Here is a 17831-nt window from a genome sequence, read left to right as displayed (position 1 = left end):
AAAAATAAAGTCAGCCACTATTTCCACTGTTGCCCTATCTATCTGCCATGAAGTGATGGGACCAGATGCCTTGATCTTAGTTTTCTGAACGCTGAGCTTTAAGCCAACTTTTTCACTCTCCTCTTTCACTTTCATCAAGAGGCTCTTTAGTTCTTCTTCACTTTCTGCCATAAGGGTGGTGTCATCTGCATATCTGAGGTTATTGATATTTCTTCCGGCCATCTTGATTCCAGCTTGTGCTTCATCCAGCCCAACGTTTCTCATGATGTACTCTGCATATAAGTTAAATAAGCAGGGTGACAATATACAGCCTTGACGTACTTCTTTTCCTATTTTGAACTAGTCTGTTGTTCCATGTCCAGTTCTAACTGTTGCTTCTAGTGAAACATAAACCTTTCTTGCTTTATTCCCCTTCTATCTTTCCTCTTCTCATGACTTCTTGCAGTTCTGGGCATCACCATGTTTCCTCTGGCTCCCTTAGGACAGTATTTTTAAAGGTTCCCAGATGATCCAGTGCACAACCAAGGTTGAGGGACTGCTTAGGAACTTGTTGTACAGGCAAGGTTTAAACAGTGAGTCAGCAATAGGCATTGCATACTCCCATAACCTTCCAAATTAATGAGAAGAAAGGCACTAATGTGTCATATTACTTAAAGTAATTAGGGCCAACCATGAAAAACCTGTTTCAGCTTTACCATACACAAACCCAGTTTGTCTGAGTAAAGAAAAAGTAAGTAGTCTACTTTTGTTCTAGAGCAGGTCTCAAAGTCCTATAATAATAAGAATATACAGCCATAAAAGAAACAAGACATTGTTGCAGGATGAATGAAAGTGCTAAGTCACTTCAATCCTGTCCGTCTCTGTGCGGCCCTATGGACCACAGCCTGCCAGGCTCCTCTGTCCACTAGATTCTCCAGGCAAGAATACTGGAGAGGGTTGCCATGCCCTACTCCAGGGGACCTTCCCAACCCAGGGATCGAACCTGGATCTCTCATGTCTCTGGCGTTGGCAGGTGGGTTCTTTACCACTAGAGCCACCTGGGAAGCCCATGAATGAAAGAGTACCATGTACAAAGTAACGTGTTTCACACCTTCTTATTTGCATAAAGTTAAATACAAAGAAGACGGAAGTCAGAATTAAAGTAGTTAATGACAGTACCTTCTCTCTCATTTGGCTTCCCAAATCAGCAAAATGTAACAGAGATTTTCATTCCCTTTGCTCTGATGTTCAAATTAATTCATATTTGGAGCAAAATACATGAAAGCCCAAAGCCAGAACAGGGCAGAGTAATTTCACATTGACTTTTTTTTTTTTTGGCTGTGCTGGGTCTTGGTTGCACCATGTGGGATCTTCATTGCAGCACGCAGGCTTTTGGTTGCAGCATGAGGGATCTAATTCCCTGACCATGCCCCCTGCAATGGGGAGCATGGAGCCTTCACCACTGGACCACTAGGGAAGTCCCTCACATTTACTTATGTAAAAGAGTTGCAGACACAGCATCCATCCAATATATTGTAAATTCCTTAAGTTCAGGATCATTCTTAGACCTCAGTAGGTATTAAATATCACTTGAATAATAATATAGATTTGCTTTTAAAAAAAGAATAAAATATTTTTGAGATATATTAATTTTTGTGAAATAGCCATAATAGAAAAGTACATCTATTAAGTAAGTAAGTCTTAAGCTGCTGCTGCTGCTGCTGCTGCTAAGTTGTTTCAGTTGTGTCCGACTCTGTGCGACTCCATAGATGGCAGCCCACCAGGCTCCCCCATCCCTGGGATTCTCCAGGCAAGAACACTGGAGTGGGTTGTCATTTCCTTCTCCAATGCATGAAAGTGAAAAGTGAAAGTGAAAGTGAAGTCGTGTCTGACTCTTCGAGACCCCATGGACTGCAGCCTACCAGGCTCCTCCGTCCATGGGATTTTCCAGGCAAGAGTACTGGAGTGGGTTGCCATTGCCTTCTCCATAAGTCTTAAGAGGGTGACCAAATTGATGCATATCAAAAAAAGGAATGAATTATTCCTTACTTACTGTTAAGCTGAAATTGTACTACTAATTTGTTTCTCTCTTAGCAAGTAAGGGCTTTTTATGCACTATGAGGAAATAATGAAATTATATTTTCATAAATGCTATTATTGAGCTTCCCACATGGCTCATTGGTAAAGAATCCACCTGTCAATGCAGAAGGCGCAGGAGATGAAAGTCCGATCCCTGAGTCGGGAAGATCCCCTGGAGGATAAAACGGTAACTCACTCCAGTATTCTTGTATGGGAAATCCCATGGAGCCTGTCTGGCTACAATCCATGGGGTCACAAGGAGTTGGACATGACTGAGCACCTGCACACGCATGCACAACTGCTATTATTCATTCAAATATCTACATGGACACTTGAATCTTTCTGATTCTAGTTTAAAAGATAACACATTTCATACAATTCACTAATAATTTTTGAAAGAGTCTGAAATTTAAGAAACAAATCTTACCCCAAACCTCTTTTTTTATTTATAATCATTAATAAATATGCATTCATTGCTAGCAGAGACCTCAGCACTTGATAATAAAACTTTTCAAAGCATTTTGAAAATACAAATACTATCCTAGCCAAAGGTAGTTCAGACATTAGAGGCATTCGTTACAGAGAAGTGGTCTCTACTTGCCTACCTGAAAACCTTCACTATTACAATGCTGAAAGTGTCTTACTACAGTGGAAGTCTATTAGGATAAAAAGCATCAGTGAGCTATATCCTACTCTGAAGACTTGTACTCACTTGAAAGTGTTTACCTAACCATTAATCTCAGAGAAGGCAATCGCACCCCACTCTAGTACTCTTGCCTGGAAAATCCCATGGATGGAGGAGCCTGGTAGCCTGCGGTCCATGGGGTTGCTAAGAGTCAGACATGACTGAGCAATTTCACTTTCACTTTTCAATTTCATGCACTGGAGAAGGAAATGGCAACCTACTCCAGTGTTCTTGCCTGGAGAATCCCACGGACGGCGGAGCCTGGTGGGCTGCCATCTATGGGGTCGCACAGAGTCGGACATAACTGAAGCGACTTAGCAGCAGCAGCAGCAACCATTAATCTAAACATAGACATGTATATTTTTCATTTTGCTGTCTGTTTTTAAGATCTTTATTTGGGATACATTCACTCTTAACCTTTTCCAGGGAAAAGTATCCATTACACCAAGGAATCTAGGTCCATAAGATAAAGTGAATATTAAAAAAAATCAGCTATTAAAATGGTTATTCTATACTCTTCTGTTGTGTCTACTGCATAAATATACTAGAAAATTTATGACTATATGCTCTATATTTTATAGAAGAGCCTTACACTCAATATCCTATATTTTTATTCTATAAAAATATTAAAATATCCTAGAAAAGCTAATTTTTTTTATGTCTAAGTTATATCCCTTACACCTGAGGGCCATACAATAACCCCTTCTTGGATCATGCATGCATCTCAATTTTCTATGAATACAGTTAAAATGTAGATTAAAGCACATCCTCTGGACACATACATAATTTCTTATAGGGCAAATCTTATAAAAACCCTATAAAGCAGGTGTTATGTTTCTTCCTCATTAACATCTTAAAGGAAGATTAAATAAATTTTAACATGGGGATTTCTCATTATTAGAAAGTTATTTTCCCACTTTCTACATTTTTATTTTCATCACTAGAAATATTTTTCTAATAACTACATTAAATACAGACTTATTGATATTTAAATATAAGAAATATGTTTATATTTTTATAGAAATATAAAAAGTATAAAAGTATTTTATATCTGATGTGCAATATTTTTCAGAAGGGCTAGTATTTAGTCTAAAAAAAATAAAAATACAAACATGAGATAAGAATTCATCCTCAAATTATTTTATTCTTCCTCTGACTTGAAAAATTCTATTTTTCAAATCTGAGAATATCTGTGTACTTGGATATGTTAAACATATGATAATTCAATAGTGAGCATTGTTTGTAACATTTAAGAATAATTCTTGACCTTTACAAACAAAACTTATAAAGAATCTATATAACCAATGCCATCCCTGATTAATTTTTTAATCAATCATACTTTTACTGCTGTGGGAACTGTTACCATCAAAGCTCCCATCCCCATTATCAGAACTGACAAGACTGCTGGAGCTTGCCAAATGTCAAACATGCACCCCTTGACTTCCTCAGCATCATCTTTCTGGACTCAGATTCTCTTTAAGATCTACATATGAATGTTATCTGCCAAGAAAAACCTCACTGCTTATAAAAATCCCTGAAAAGCTGTTTTCTTCACAAACTAGAAGATCTTACAGACAATCAGGGATGGCATTGCCTATGTTATGTATAATGCTAAACAATATAAATCACCTCATGTTCAGCACAAACCAAAATATCTGAAAACCTATCCTGACTTTGTGAATGCTGGGTTTTGAAAAAATCATTTAAGTACTTTGAGTCTCAGTGTCCTCATTTAGAATATTTAATATGTTGAAGGTGGAGTTACCTCTACTCTCTGGCCAGTTCTAAAATGGTATGATTTTGAAACCACTATAAAACCCAACAGAATAGAACAATGTGATTATTATATTCAGGTTGGTTGCAGATGCTAGTTATTAGTCTAAATATTTACATTGGGCATTATCAGAATTCAATGATTTAAAGAGATTTATAGTAGGGAAAGGGCTTCCCTGGTGGCTCAGATAGTAAAGAAGCTGCCTGCAATGTAGGAGACTTGGGTTAGATCCCTGGGTTGGGAAGATCCCCTGGAGGAGGAAATGGCAACCCACTCCAGTATTCCTGCCTGCAGAATTCCATGGACAGAGGAGCCTAGTGGGTTACAGTACATGGGGTCACAGAGTTGGACACGACTGAGTGACTAACACAAAGGACAAGATCACTTGGCTTTTACCTACCTACCATAAAGCTGACATACAAGACATCACATACAGTCAACTAAAGGAAAAGAATGAAAGGCAAATACTGAAGTTTTAAAGAATACCTCAGGTGCTACAAAGTTTGCAGTGTAGCATGGAGTTAAGAGAAGTCCATTTTCTCCTCGAAGTTGTTTTGCAAACCCAAAATCACAGATCCTAATGGAGTCTGCATTGGCTGATTCATCCATGTATAAAATATTACTAGGTTTAAGATCACGATGAACAACCTTGAACATTAAAAAAAAATGACATTTCTATAGCTAAGTATCTATTATGTTAATATATTTCCAGGAAAAGAAACTGTCTCAGTCATGAAATTTTGAAAATGACACTTTCTCCAACCTTGATAGCCTTGACAACCTGAAGTAATATAGGCGAACTATCCCTATCAGATAGATGTGCCAGTTTTTATCAGGCCACCAGTTTTTTTTTAATCATTTCCAATCTCAAAGCTGAATTCTCAGTTCCACTTGTAGACATAATGAACTAAGACCCTATTCAAACCTCCTCACTATGGTAACCAAATATGAAACCTGAGTTAAAAGAAAAAAATAAAAAACTACCTTGAAGATACTGGAGAATGAGCAAAAGGAGATAAGATTCTGGTGGGGAGTACATACTTGGCTGAAGGAGGGAGTTTCATGAGTAGGTTCCCATATCTGTGGCTTTTAGCAGAAAGCTAAGTACAGTTCCTATGGCACACAGTGGTAGTGAAGGGATGCAGAAAAGTCCACGATCTTTCTGGCCTGGAGCACCAGAAAAGAAATGCTGGGAAACCGTGAATGCTGAGTGGAGGAATACAGTAAGGGAAAAGAGCCAAAACAGACTCTTGAAACAAAAATATGTAAAGGAAGCTCAAATGACAAAAGATACAAACAGAAACCACAGCTGCTGCTGAAAAACCAGAGCTTTCAGTGCAAACCTTAAGAAAATTACCCACTGAAAACAAAAGAAAACTAAAATAATCATTGGAGAAAAAAATAACAGAATTTAACAAATCTCCACAAGTTAATATTCAAATGTGCAGTACACAATCCAAAATTTTCTGATATATGAAGAACACTCTCCTAAAAAAAGGACACAGTTTCAAGAAAAAAGAACATCTATTTCAACTCCAAGATAAACCATGTTAGGTTTAACAGCAAGTATCTTAAAGTGGCTATTATTATATGTGATATGATAGATATGCTAGCTAATGCTATGATGGTAATCATATTGTAGTATATAAATGTCTCAAATCAACATGTATACCTAAAACTTACACAATGTGATATGTCAGTTATAGCTCAACAAAATGTATTGTTCAAAATTGAGAAGACTAAATACTAAAGAAATTTAAAAAATAAAGTCGCTATTACAACTATCTTCAATAAAGTAAAACAAAACATGCTTTCAATGCATGAAAAGTGAGCAGAAAAATAGAAACAATAAAACTAAATAAAATGCTAGACATACATAAATAAAATATTCTGAAATTCTCTATGTGGTGATTTTTCTACTGATACTATCTACCTCATTTAATTTAATCCTATCTTTAATCAGCTGTTTACTATATTAAAAGCTCTTTTGAGACAAGGATCAAGACTTAAACTCATAGTTGAATCTGCAACACCTTTTGCATTGTCTGGCATGTAGAAATGCTCAATAAATGTCTGTCATTAATTTATTTAATTGATGCATTAATTTATTTCTAAAATAAAAGATGCTTATCATTTTCTTCTCGAAAATTATGGTCATCCTTTATTTTAGAGAATGTTGATAAAGACAATCAAATAATTAAATTATTATAGAACTACTGCTTTAGTATTATACAATTTATATTTCAAAGTGCTGAAAATGTACTCTATAAAACCATAGTGAAAAATGAATACTGGCCCATGTAGAATTTTCCCTAAGCCAATTCTGAGTTGCTCATTTTTATTAGTTTATACTTAAGTGGGTATGTGTCTACTACTACAACTGATTCAAACTTAAATTTTAAATTCTTTGTGACTTTGTTTCCTTGGGTAGCTATATATATAATAGAAGTGACCTTTTTTAGTAATCCAATTAATTTGTTTTATGAAGAGATAGGAAACAAAATAACAGACCTGCCCTTCCACTAGAAATTTTAATGTATTAATACTTCAAGTGTTTAGAATAAAAATTTCTTACTGTATTGGGGGAGGGGTTGCTAACAATCAAAATAAACAGTTCTGCCAGAACTTTATGTGCTAGCCATAGTATAATTTGATAATTTGTCTGTGTTTCACTTTCAAGTCTGATAAGGTTTAATAAAATTAAAAGTCAAGGTTAGATATTTATATGATTCAAATCACTTTAAAATTAATATGCTATTAAATTTGTGCTAACAGGTAGAGAGAAGAAAATTTATAATAAGGTATTACCCAATTTCTAAACTTATAACCTTCACTACATAATGAATTTTATTAGGCTATTTCATATAAAAATGTGATATAAAAAGTAATTCATTTTAGGTATCATCTCCTATATATAATTTTATGAAAATATAAGTCCCAGAATTAAAAGGAAGAATATAACTACAACTTACTCCTTGACAATGAAGATAGTCAACTGTCTTAGTTATTATAAACAGTACATCACTAGCTTCCCGTTCTGAAAAACATTTTTGTTTGAGAATACGGTCAAGTAGCTCTCCTCCTTTCATCAAATCCGTAACAAGGTAAACATATCTACCATCATCATAAACCTAAAAAAAAGAACATATTTTTAAAATGTTATTGTTTATAATTCTGAAAAGTTTTCGATTATATTTACTTTGATTTTCGAATGAACCTCTGGTGTTAAATATACACTATTCTTTTAGTATTAATATAGTACAGACTCGACTGAAGATTAAACTGGCTAAACAGACTCAACACCATTCTGTGAGACCATGTGAAACATATAATTTTATTAACTTTTGAAGATATCTGTTATACTTCATCAAGGAATATAAGTGGAAAAACAGAACTCTGTGACTCTCAAACGGCACCTATGGCATTTCTGACTGTATTATAGTCACTTTCCTTCCTTAATAATAGTAAGCTTCCTTCTGGCAGTAAATATGTTGTTTTTTTAATATCCTCCTCACATTCTACTATCTGACATGGCAACTTAAATATTTTTTGAATTCAAATGTTGTATCAAGGAGAACAAATAAATATGTATACCCTTTTACTCAAGGCATGTGATATCTACATCTACACATATGAACACATACATGTAGACATATATATATCTATATACACATATAACATATTTATATATTATGTATAAAGTACTATTTAAGGATTACAAATCAAAATGTATATCATAATATCTGAAACAAACTGATAAAGGAGATGGTTTGTCAGCATTCAGTAACATCTATTAATATGAGTTCACTTTAAAAAAACTACAGAATAATAATATTTCACCCAAGCAACAATCCACAGTGCTACAGCCAACTGCAGTACAATCAAGGAAATAAAATCTCCTAGAATTTGGCAGATTCTGAATCTCTTCTATCTTGTATATTTGTAGTACTAGAGAATAATAAATGTTGCTGGTGATGTTGTCAACTAGTTAACCAGCTAGAAAATAGTCAAGTAATCAGGACACTCTCATTTGCTAACCATCATAGTTCCTTTCTGATATTCTACAAGGAGGGTAAGAATGCAGAATCATAGGGGTAAAAGAACTGAAGTGGCAAATTTAAGAGTCTTAATATTTTATGGCATGAAATTAAAGATACCATGGATATGGAAAGTTCAATAAGAAAACAAAGTGCCAAGTCATAACTTCATTAGCTTAGCAGATACATAGATTTTTAAATACCTACATCCTTTAAAGTGATAATGTTGGGGTGTTGTCCATAGCGCATTAAAATTTCAATTTCTTCTGAAGGGTCTCTCTTAATTTTGTCAATGATCTAAGAAACAAGAAAATCACAGAGGGAAATTATTTTCGTTGTCTAAAAATGAATGACATGATTTCAATTTGGTTGTATTTTCAAGCAAATAATAAAACTCAAGAGTTATGTTTACCTCACATTATTTTAATATTTAAAAATTTCCTATAACTGAAACTTAATAAAAAAACAACATAGTACTTTCCTCAACATTATATTCCATCTAACTGAAAATATACCAACTGATAATTTGATCTAAATATGACAGTAATTGTCACAATTGCTCAATCTTAGCATATTATGTTACCATAAAATTATTCAAAAGCAAGACATTCATAAAACATATTGCTTCTCCAAAATAACATCTTTTTTACTGAACAAAATAAAGTCTTGGTAAGAAATTCAAAATGAAAATATTAAGTCAAGAGGTTTACTTCATCATTTTATCTTTGCTTTCTCCATTTGCTCCATTGAAAAACTGTCAGTCAGTCTGCAATTTAACTTACACATATTAAAACAAAAAAAGTGTTAGCCTCAGAGACAATACCTTCACTGCAAATTCCATGTTGGTAGTGGTGTGTATGCATCGCTTGCAAACAGAATATGAGCCAACACCAATATCCTCTTTTAATTCATACACTTCACCAAACTGTGCAGCATTTCCATTTATCTGTTTTTGTTAAAAAGTAAAATACAAAACAGTGATATGGTTTCATACTTTTTGTCTTTTCTCCTAAGTATATGCTCATCTTAAATCTTTAAAAAACCAAGAGTAAGTCTAGATAAATTTTGTCAGTATTTATAAATGGCTTACACAGTTTCTAGGTGATCTGAGCATACAGATTCTGAAGGCTTTCTAGATCGCCAAAGCCAATATGATAAATCAACTAGCTAATGTATCACCCATTACATTTTCTTGCCAAAAGAGATCACTTAAATATATAATTAAAAGTTACTACTGTCTTCTTTTTTCCAAAACATGGAAAGATCTTTAATTCATCATACATAGATAAATGAAGTAAAAAAATCACTGTAAATAAATCAGCAATAATGGGAAGAAATAGTTATCCCTAATCTGAATAATCTACATGTAATTTACCTGAACAATTGGTAACACATTTGCACTTGTGATAGGAGTGATTTTATATTCTTCTGCAATAGAAGTTGCAACAAAGCTGAATCCTTTGAAGAGTTGATGAGCATTAGCACTGGCTGGCAAACCAGGAGAATCTAATGTCCAAATAATTTCATTTAATTAGAATTAACAGTTTTATGATATGAAATGCCAACATTTCTTTATAAAGGAAACCATTAAATGTTACCATCAGACATACTATATTATGTATTTGATTTATTGTATATTATCTGCTTCTCAATCAATGGACATGAGTTTGAGAAAGCTCCAGGAGATGGTGAAAGACAGGGAAGTCTGGCTTGCTGCAGTCCACGGGGTCACAGAGTTGGACATGACTGAGAGACTGAACAACAACAATACTAGTATGCAAGCTCCATGTAGATTATGATTTTTGTCTGTTCAGTTCACTTCTTCATCATCACTGCTTAGTATTTACATAGTAGGTATTCAATATTTGTTGAATGAATGTATGAAACAGATGTCAATAAAAGTAAACCACATTAAATTCTGAACCATAAGAGTTAGAGGGATATATCACATATCTTACTTCCTACTCACATTCTCTAATACATTATCATGCCAAAAACATTAAAAAAAAATGTTCACCCTTTACTCTAGTCTCTGCTTCCCTAATAAACATTTACCATATAAAGCCTCTACTTGAAAGGTGTCCAAGCAATGCTAAATAGCATCTACACTTCTACACAGGGCAAACCATCCTCTGCAAACTTATAATTCTTTCAGTTTTTAATCTAGGAAGCTAGTTTATTTTTTTAACCATCTAAATGAATAAAATCCCTGATTTTACACATAAACATGCATTACCTTTAGGTGTTTTTGCAGTAAACTCAGGATCAAAACAAAAAGCATCATCTGGTTTTCCAGAAGCAGGTTTGAAGGGAGGCTGGACTTCTCTTTTATATAATTTCTAGAAGAAACGGCAGAATAGTACAAAAACTTATTAACACCTGAAAAAATATTAAAGCAGAATATGATATTCACAGTCCTTAACAGAAGACTCACAATTTCTTAAATGAAATTTCAACAGGCTTCAGATACCTATTAACCAAATTCTAAATTCTAGCCTGTTAACCAACTTCTGTATATCATCTAAATTTGAGAGATCATATGCATAAACAAATGAGACCAAGGAACACAGCAGCAATGCCATAGGTTGTATCCACAAGGAACAATGCTGTTCAGTTTTGGATTTCAAAAACTGACTTGGATTCTCACTGGTAAAATAATCATAAAGAATATCACAATGTTACCATGCAGAAATAACTAATGACATTCTAGGATTTCAAAATTAATAATTACTCTATCCCCAAGAAGTATGCATTACACCTAAAGTAATTTGCTTTCACATCAAAATATGCATGTAAAAAGAATTCAAAAATTTAAACTTGTCTAACAATCTAACTTCCTAAAACTTATGTTTTTGAAAGCCATAAAAAATAGTTTACAATATATGCAAGTCTACATTTTTATGGAAGCATAGTGTTTCAAAAGCTCACTGTCCCGCAGTGAGGGAAAATAAATAGAAGACTACTGTAAATTAATTTTCATTTAGAGGCCATATATGACAAACCTATAGCAAACATCATTCTCAATGATGAAAAACTGAAAGCATTTCCTCTAATATAAGGAATAAGACAAGGATGTCCACTCTCCCCACTTTTATTCAATGTAGTTTTGAAGTCCTAGCTAAGGTAATAAGAGAAGGAAAATTAAGGAATCCAAATTGGAAAAGAAAAAGTACAGTATCACTGTTTGCAGATGATATGATACTATACACAGAAAATCTTAAACAGGAGGCCAGAAAACTACTTGAGCTAATCAATGAATTTACTAAAGCTGCACGATACAAAATTAATGCACAGAAATCTGTTATACACTAACAACAAAAGATCAGAAAGAGAAATTAAGGAAACAATACTATACACCACTGAAACAAAAATAATAAAATACCTAGGAATAAACATACCTAATGAGAAAAAAGACGTGTACTCAGAAAACTATAAGATGCTGATGAACAAATCAAAAATGATGCAAACAGATGGAGATATACATAATGTCTTGGATAGGATAAATCAAAATTGTGAAAATAAATATAAAGATGGGAGCAGACTGTGGCACAGATCATGAATTCCTTATTGCCAAATTCAATCTTAAATTGAAGAAATTAGGGAAAACAACTAGTCCATTCAGGTATGACCTATATCAAATCCCTTATGATTATACAGTAGAAGTGACAAATAGATTTAAGGTACTAGATCTGATAGACAGAGTGCCTGATGAACTATGGACAGAAGTTCCTGACATTGTACAGGAGACAGGGATCAAGACCATCCCCATGGAAAAGAAATGCAAAAAATGCAAAAAAAAGCAAAATGGCTTTCTGAGGAGGCCTTACAGATGGCTGGGAAGAGAAGAGAAGCAAAAAGTAAACGAGAAAGGGAAAGATATTCCCAACTGAACGCAGAGTTCCAAAGAATAGCAAGGAGAGATAAGAAAGCCTTCCTCAGCGACCAATGCAAAGAAATAGAGGAAAACAACAGATTGGGAAAGACTAGAGATCTCTTCAAGAAAATTAGAGATACCAAGGGAACATTTCATGCAAAGATGGGCTCGATAAAGGACTGAAATGGTATGGACCTAACAGAACCAGAGGATATTAAGAAGAGGTGGCAAGAATACACAGAAGAACTGTACAAAAAAGATCTTCATGACCCAGATTATCACGATGGTGTGATCACACACCTAGAGCCAGACATCCTGGAATGTGAAGTCAAGTGGGCCTTAGAAAGCATCACTATGAACAAAGCTAGTGGAGGTGATGGAATTCCAGTCGAGCTATTACAAATCCTCAAAGATGATGCTGTGAAAGTGCTGCACTCGATATGCCAGCAAATCTGGAAAACTGAGCAGTGGCCATAGGACTGGAAAAGGGCAGTTTTTATTCCAATCCCAAAGAAAGGCAATGCCAAAGAATGCCCAAACTACCGCACAATTGCACTCATCTCACACGCTAGTAAAGTAATGCTCAAAATTCTCCAAGCCAGGCTTCAGCAATACGTGAACCGTGAGCTTCTAGATTTTCAGGCTGGTTTTAGAAAAGGCAGAGGAACCAGAGATCAAATGGCCAATATCTGCTGGATCATCGAACAAGCAAGAGAGTTCCAGAAAAATATCTATTTCTGCTTTATTGACTATGCCAAAGCCTTTGACTGTGTGGATCACAATAAACTGTGGAAAATTCTTCAAGGGATGGGAATACCAGACCATCTGACCTGTCTCTTGAGAAACCTGTATGTAGGTCAGGAAGCAACAGTTAGAACTGGACATGGAACAACAGACTGGTTCCAAATTGGAAAAGGAGTACGTCAAGGCTGTATATTATCACCCTGCTTATTTAACTTATATGCAGAGTACATCATGAGAAATGCTGGGCTAGAAGAAACACAAGCTGGAATCAAGATTGCTGGGAGAAATATCAATAACCTCAGATATGCAGATGACACCACCCTTATGGCAGAAAGTGAAGAAGAACTAAGAAACCTCTTGATGAAAGTGAGAGAGGAGAGTGAAAATGTTGGCTTAAAGCTCAACGTTCAGGAAACTAAGATCATGGTATCTGGTCCCATCACTTCATGGGAAATAGATGGGGAAACAGTGTCAGACTTTATTTTTTGGGGCTTCAAAATCACTGCTGATGGTGATTGCAGCCATGAAATTAAAAGACACTTACTCCTTGGAAGGAAGGTTATGGCCGACCTAGACAGCATATTTAAAAGCAGAGACATTACTTTGCCAACAAAGCTCCATGTAGTCAAGGCTATGGTTTTTCCAGTGGTCATGTATGGATGTGAGAGTTGGATGGTGAAGAAAGCTGAGCACAGAAGAATTGATGCTTTTGAACTGTGGTGCTGGAGAAGACTCTTGAGAGTCCCTTGGACTGTAAGGAGAACCAACCAGTCCATCCTAAAGGAGATCAGTCCTGGGTGTTCATTGGAAGGACTGATGTTGAAGCTGAAACTCCAATACTTTGGCCAGCTCATGTGAAGAGTAGACTCATTGGAAAAGATCCTAAGTCTGGGAAGGATTGGGGGCAGGAGGAGAAGGGGACGACAGAGGATGAGATGGTTGGATGGCATCACTGACTCGATGGACATGGGTTTGCATAAACTCCAGGAGTTGGTGATGGACAGAGGCCTGGCGTGCTGCGATTCATGAGGTCGCAAAGAGTCGGACACGACTGAGCAACTGAACTGAATTGAACTGAACCCAAAGTAATCTACAGATTCAATGCAATCCCTATCAAATTACCAAGGGCATTTTTCACAGAATTAGAACAAAATATTTTTATAATTTGTATGGAAACAAATAAATATCAAGTATTGATTATATTCTTTCCAGCCAAATATTGAGAAGCTCTATAAAGTCAGCAAAAACAAGACCGGGAGCTGACTGTGGCCCAGGTCATGAATTTCTTATTGCAAAATTCAGACTTAATTGAAAAAAGTAGGGAAAACCACTAGATCATTCAGGTATGACCTAAATCAAGTGGAATGTGAAGACTATACAGTGGAAGTAACAAGTGAATTAAGGGATGAGATCTGATAGATAGAGTGCCTGATGAACTATGGACGGAGGTTCGTGACATTGTACAGGAGACAGGGATCAAGACCATCCTCATGGAAAAGAAATGCAAAAAAGCAAAATGGCTGTCTGAAGAGGCCTTACAAATAGCTGTGAAAAGAAGAGAAGAAAAAAGCAAAGGAGAAAAGGAAAGATATTCCCATTTGAATGCAGAGTTCCAAAGAAAAGCAAAGAGAAATAAGAAAGCCTTCATCAGTGATCAATGCAAAGAAGTAGAGGGAAACAATAAACTGGAAAAGATTAGAGATCTTTTCAAGAAAATCAGAGATACCAAGGGATGGGCACAATAAAGGACAGAAATGGTACCGACCTAGGAGAAGCAGAAAATATTAAGAAGAGGTGGCAAGAATACACAAAAGAACTAGACAAAAAAGATCTTCATGACCCATATAACCACGATGGTGTGATCACTCTCCTAGAGCCAGACGTCCTGGAATCAAGTGGGTCCTAGGAAGCATAACTACGAACAAAGCTAGTGGAGGTGATGGAATTCCAGTTGAGCTATTTCAAATCCTCAAAGCTGATGCTGTGAAAATGCTGCCCTGAATATGCCAGCAAATATGGAAAGCTCAGCAGTGGCCACAGGACAGGAAAAGGTCAGTTTTTGTTCCAATCCCAAAGAAAGGCAATGCCAAAGAATGTTCAAACTACCACAAAATTGCACTCATCACACCCACTAGCAAAGTAATGCTCAAAATTCTCCAAAGTGAAACTGAAGTCACTCAGTCGTGTCCGACTCTTTGAGACTCCATGGACTGTTGCCCACTCAGGCTCCTCAGTCCATGGAATTTTCCAGGCAAGAGTACTGGAGTGGGTTGCCATTTCCTTCTCCAGGGATCTTCCCGACCCAGGGATTGAACCCGGGTCTCTCGCATTGTGGGCAGACACTTTACCATCTGAGCCACCAGGGAAGCCTCAATAGTATGTGAACTGTGAACTTCCAGATGTTCAAGCTAGATGTAGAAAAGGCAGAAGAACCAGAGATCAAATTGCTACCATCAGTTGGATCATCAAAAAAGCAAGAGAGTTCCAGAAAAACTTCAGCTTTATTGACTATACCAAAGCCTTCGACTGTGTGGATCACAACAAACTGGAAAATTCTGAAAGAGATAGGAATACCAGATCACCTGACCTGCCTCCTGAGAAATCTGTATGCAGATTAGGAAGCAACAGTTAGAAGTGGACATGGAACAACAGACTGGTTCCAAATCAGGAAAGGAATACATCAAGGTTGTATATGGTCAACCTGCTTATTTAACTTATATGAAGAGTATATCATGCAAAATTCCGGGCTGGATGAAGCACACACTGAAATCAAAATTGCCGGGAAAAGTATCAGTAACCTCAGATACACAGGAGATGCCAACTTTATGGCAGAAAGAGAAGTAGGACTAAAGAGCCTCTTGATGAAAGTGAAAGAGGAGAGTGAAAAAGTTGGCTTCAAACTCAACATTCAGAAAACTAAGATCATGGCATCCAGTCCTACCACTTCATGGCGAATAGATGGGAAAACAGTGGAAACAGTGACTGACTTTATATTTTGGGGGGCCCCAAATCACTGAAGATGGTGGCTGCAGTTATGACATTAAAAGACACTTGCTTCTTGAAAGAAAATATATGACCAACCTAGACAGCATATTAAAAAGCAGGGACATTACTTTGCAGACAAAGGTCTATCTAGTCAAAGCTACGGTTTTTCCAGTAGTCATGCATGGATGTGAGAGTTTGACGATAAAGAAAGCTGAGCGCCAAAGACCTGATTCTTTTGAACTGTGGTCTTGAAGAAGTCTGTTGAGAGTCCCTTGGACTGCAAGGAGATCCAACCAGTCCATCCTAAAGGAAATCAGTCCTGAATATTCATTGGAAGGACTGATGTTGAAGCTGAAACTCCAATACTTTGGCCACCTGATACGAAGAACTGACTCATTGGAAAAGATCTTGATGCTGGGAAAGATTGAAGGTAGGAGGAGAAGGGGACAACAGAGGATGAAATGGTTAGATGGCATCACCGACTCGATGGACATGAATTTGAGCAAGCTTCAGGAGTTGGTTATGGACAGGCAAGCCTGGCGTGCTGCAGTCCATGGGGTCAGAAAGAGTTGGACATGAATGAGTGAGTGAACTGACTGATGGAAACAAAAAGACTCCAAATAGCCAAAGAAATCTTGAGAAAGAAAACTTGGAACAACCAGGCTTCTTGACTTGAAACTACACTACGAAGCTACAGTTCAAGACAGTATGATAATGACACAAAATTGGAAATATACATGAAAGGAATCAGATAGAAAAAACAGAAATAAATGCATGTATCTATGGTCACCTAACCTCTGACAAACAAGGGAAAGGAGAAAAGGCAGTCTCTCCGATAAGTGGTGTGAAGATAGGATTCTCCCTTTTACATTTTAGTTAAACTTTTTATTTTTTACTGGAGCATAGCTGATTATCACTGTTGTGACAGTTTCAGGTGGACTGCAAAGGGACTCAGCCATACATATACATGTATCCATTCTCCCCCAAACTCCCCTCCCAATTTTCAAATCTAAAATTAAAATCAAACAAAAAACAACATCAGCAAAAATCATGGTGTGGGGATAACTGGACAGTTACATGTAAACAAATGAAATCAGAACACTGCCTAACACCATACAAAAAATAAATAAATAAATAAACTCGGGGTTCCCTCATGGTTCAGTGGTAAAGAATTTGTCTGCCAATGAAGGAGATATAGTTTGGAACCCTGCTCTGGGAAGATCCCACATGCTCCAGAGCTACTAAATCTCTGCACCACAACTACTGAGCCTGTGGTCTAGAGCTGGGGAGCCACAATGGCTGAAGCCCACACACCTAGAGCCCATGCTCCACAAAAAGAGAAACCACTGCAATGAGAAGCCCGAGCACCACAACTAGAGAGTGGTCACCACTCCCCACAACTAGGGAAAAGCCCATGCAGCAACGAAGACCTAGCATAGCCAAAAATAAATAAAATTATTTAAACAGAAAAAAAAAAAAAAAACTCAAAATGTATTAAAGACCAAAATGTAAGGCTGGATACTATAAAACTGTTAGGGAAAAATGTAGGAAAACCACTCTTTCACATAAACTGCAGCAAAATTTTTTTGCCCCACCTCCTAGAGTAATGAAAAAAAAATGAGCAAATGGGACCTAATTAAACTTAAAAGTTTCTACACAGCAAAGGAAACCATA

General features: G+C 36.2%; 1 protein-coding gene across 5 annotated transcripts in view; it reads right to left on the bottom strand.

Annotated features, from left to right (window-relative positions):
• RPS6KA6 (ribosomal protein S6 kinase A6) overlaps positions 1–17831 on the bottom strand; it is a 202411-nt gene that overhangs the window by 72465 nt on the left and 112115 nt on the right. For all 5 annotated transcript variants that reach the window (XM_081566554.1, XM_081566553.1, XM_081566555.1 and 2 more), the window contains 6 exons: positions 10791–10893; positions 9930–10060; positions 9378–9500; positions 8762–8851; positions 7490–7648; positions 5004–5165 (listed from right to left, as the gene is read on the bottom strand). In XM_081566554.1, coding sequence (XP_081422680.1) covers positions 5004–5165; positions 7490–7648; positions 8762–8851; positions 9378–9500; positions 9930–10060; positions 10791–10893 — 768 coding nt within the window. The remainder of the gene's footprint in view (positions 1–5003; positions 5166–7489; positions 7649–8761; positions 8852–9377; positions 9501–9929; positions 10061–10790; positions 10894–17831) is intronic.

This window comes from Giraffa tippelskirchi, chromosome X, assembly GCF_054371585.1.
Source record: "Giraffa tippelskirchi isolate mGirTip1 chromosome X, T2T-mGirTip1v1.2.pri, whole genome shotgun sequence".
NCBI classification, from domain to species: Eukaryota; Metazoa; Chordata; class Mammalia; order Artiodactyla; family Giraffidae; genus Giraffa; species Giraffa tippelskirchi.
Note: the sequence above shows the minus strand (reverse complement) of the source record. Positions and strands in the feature narration are given on the sequence as shown.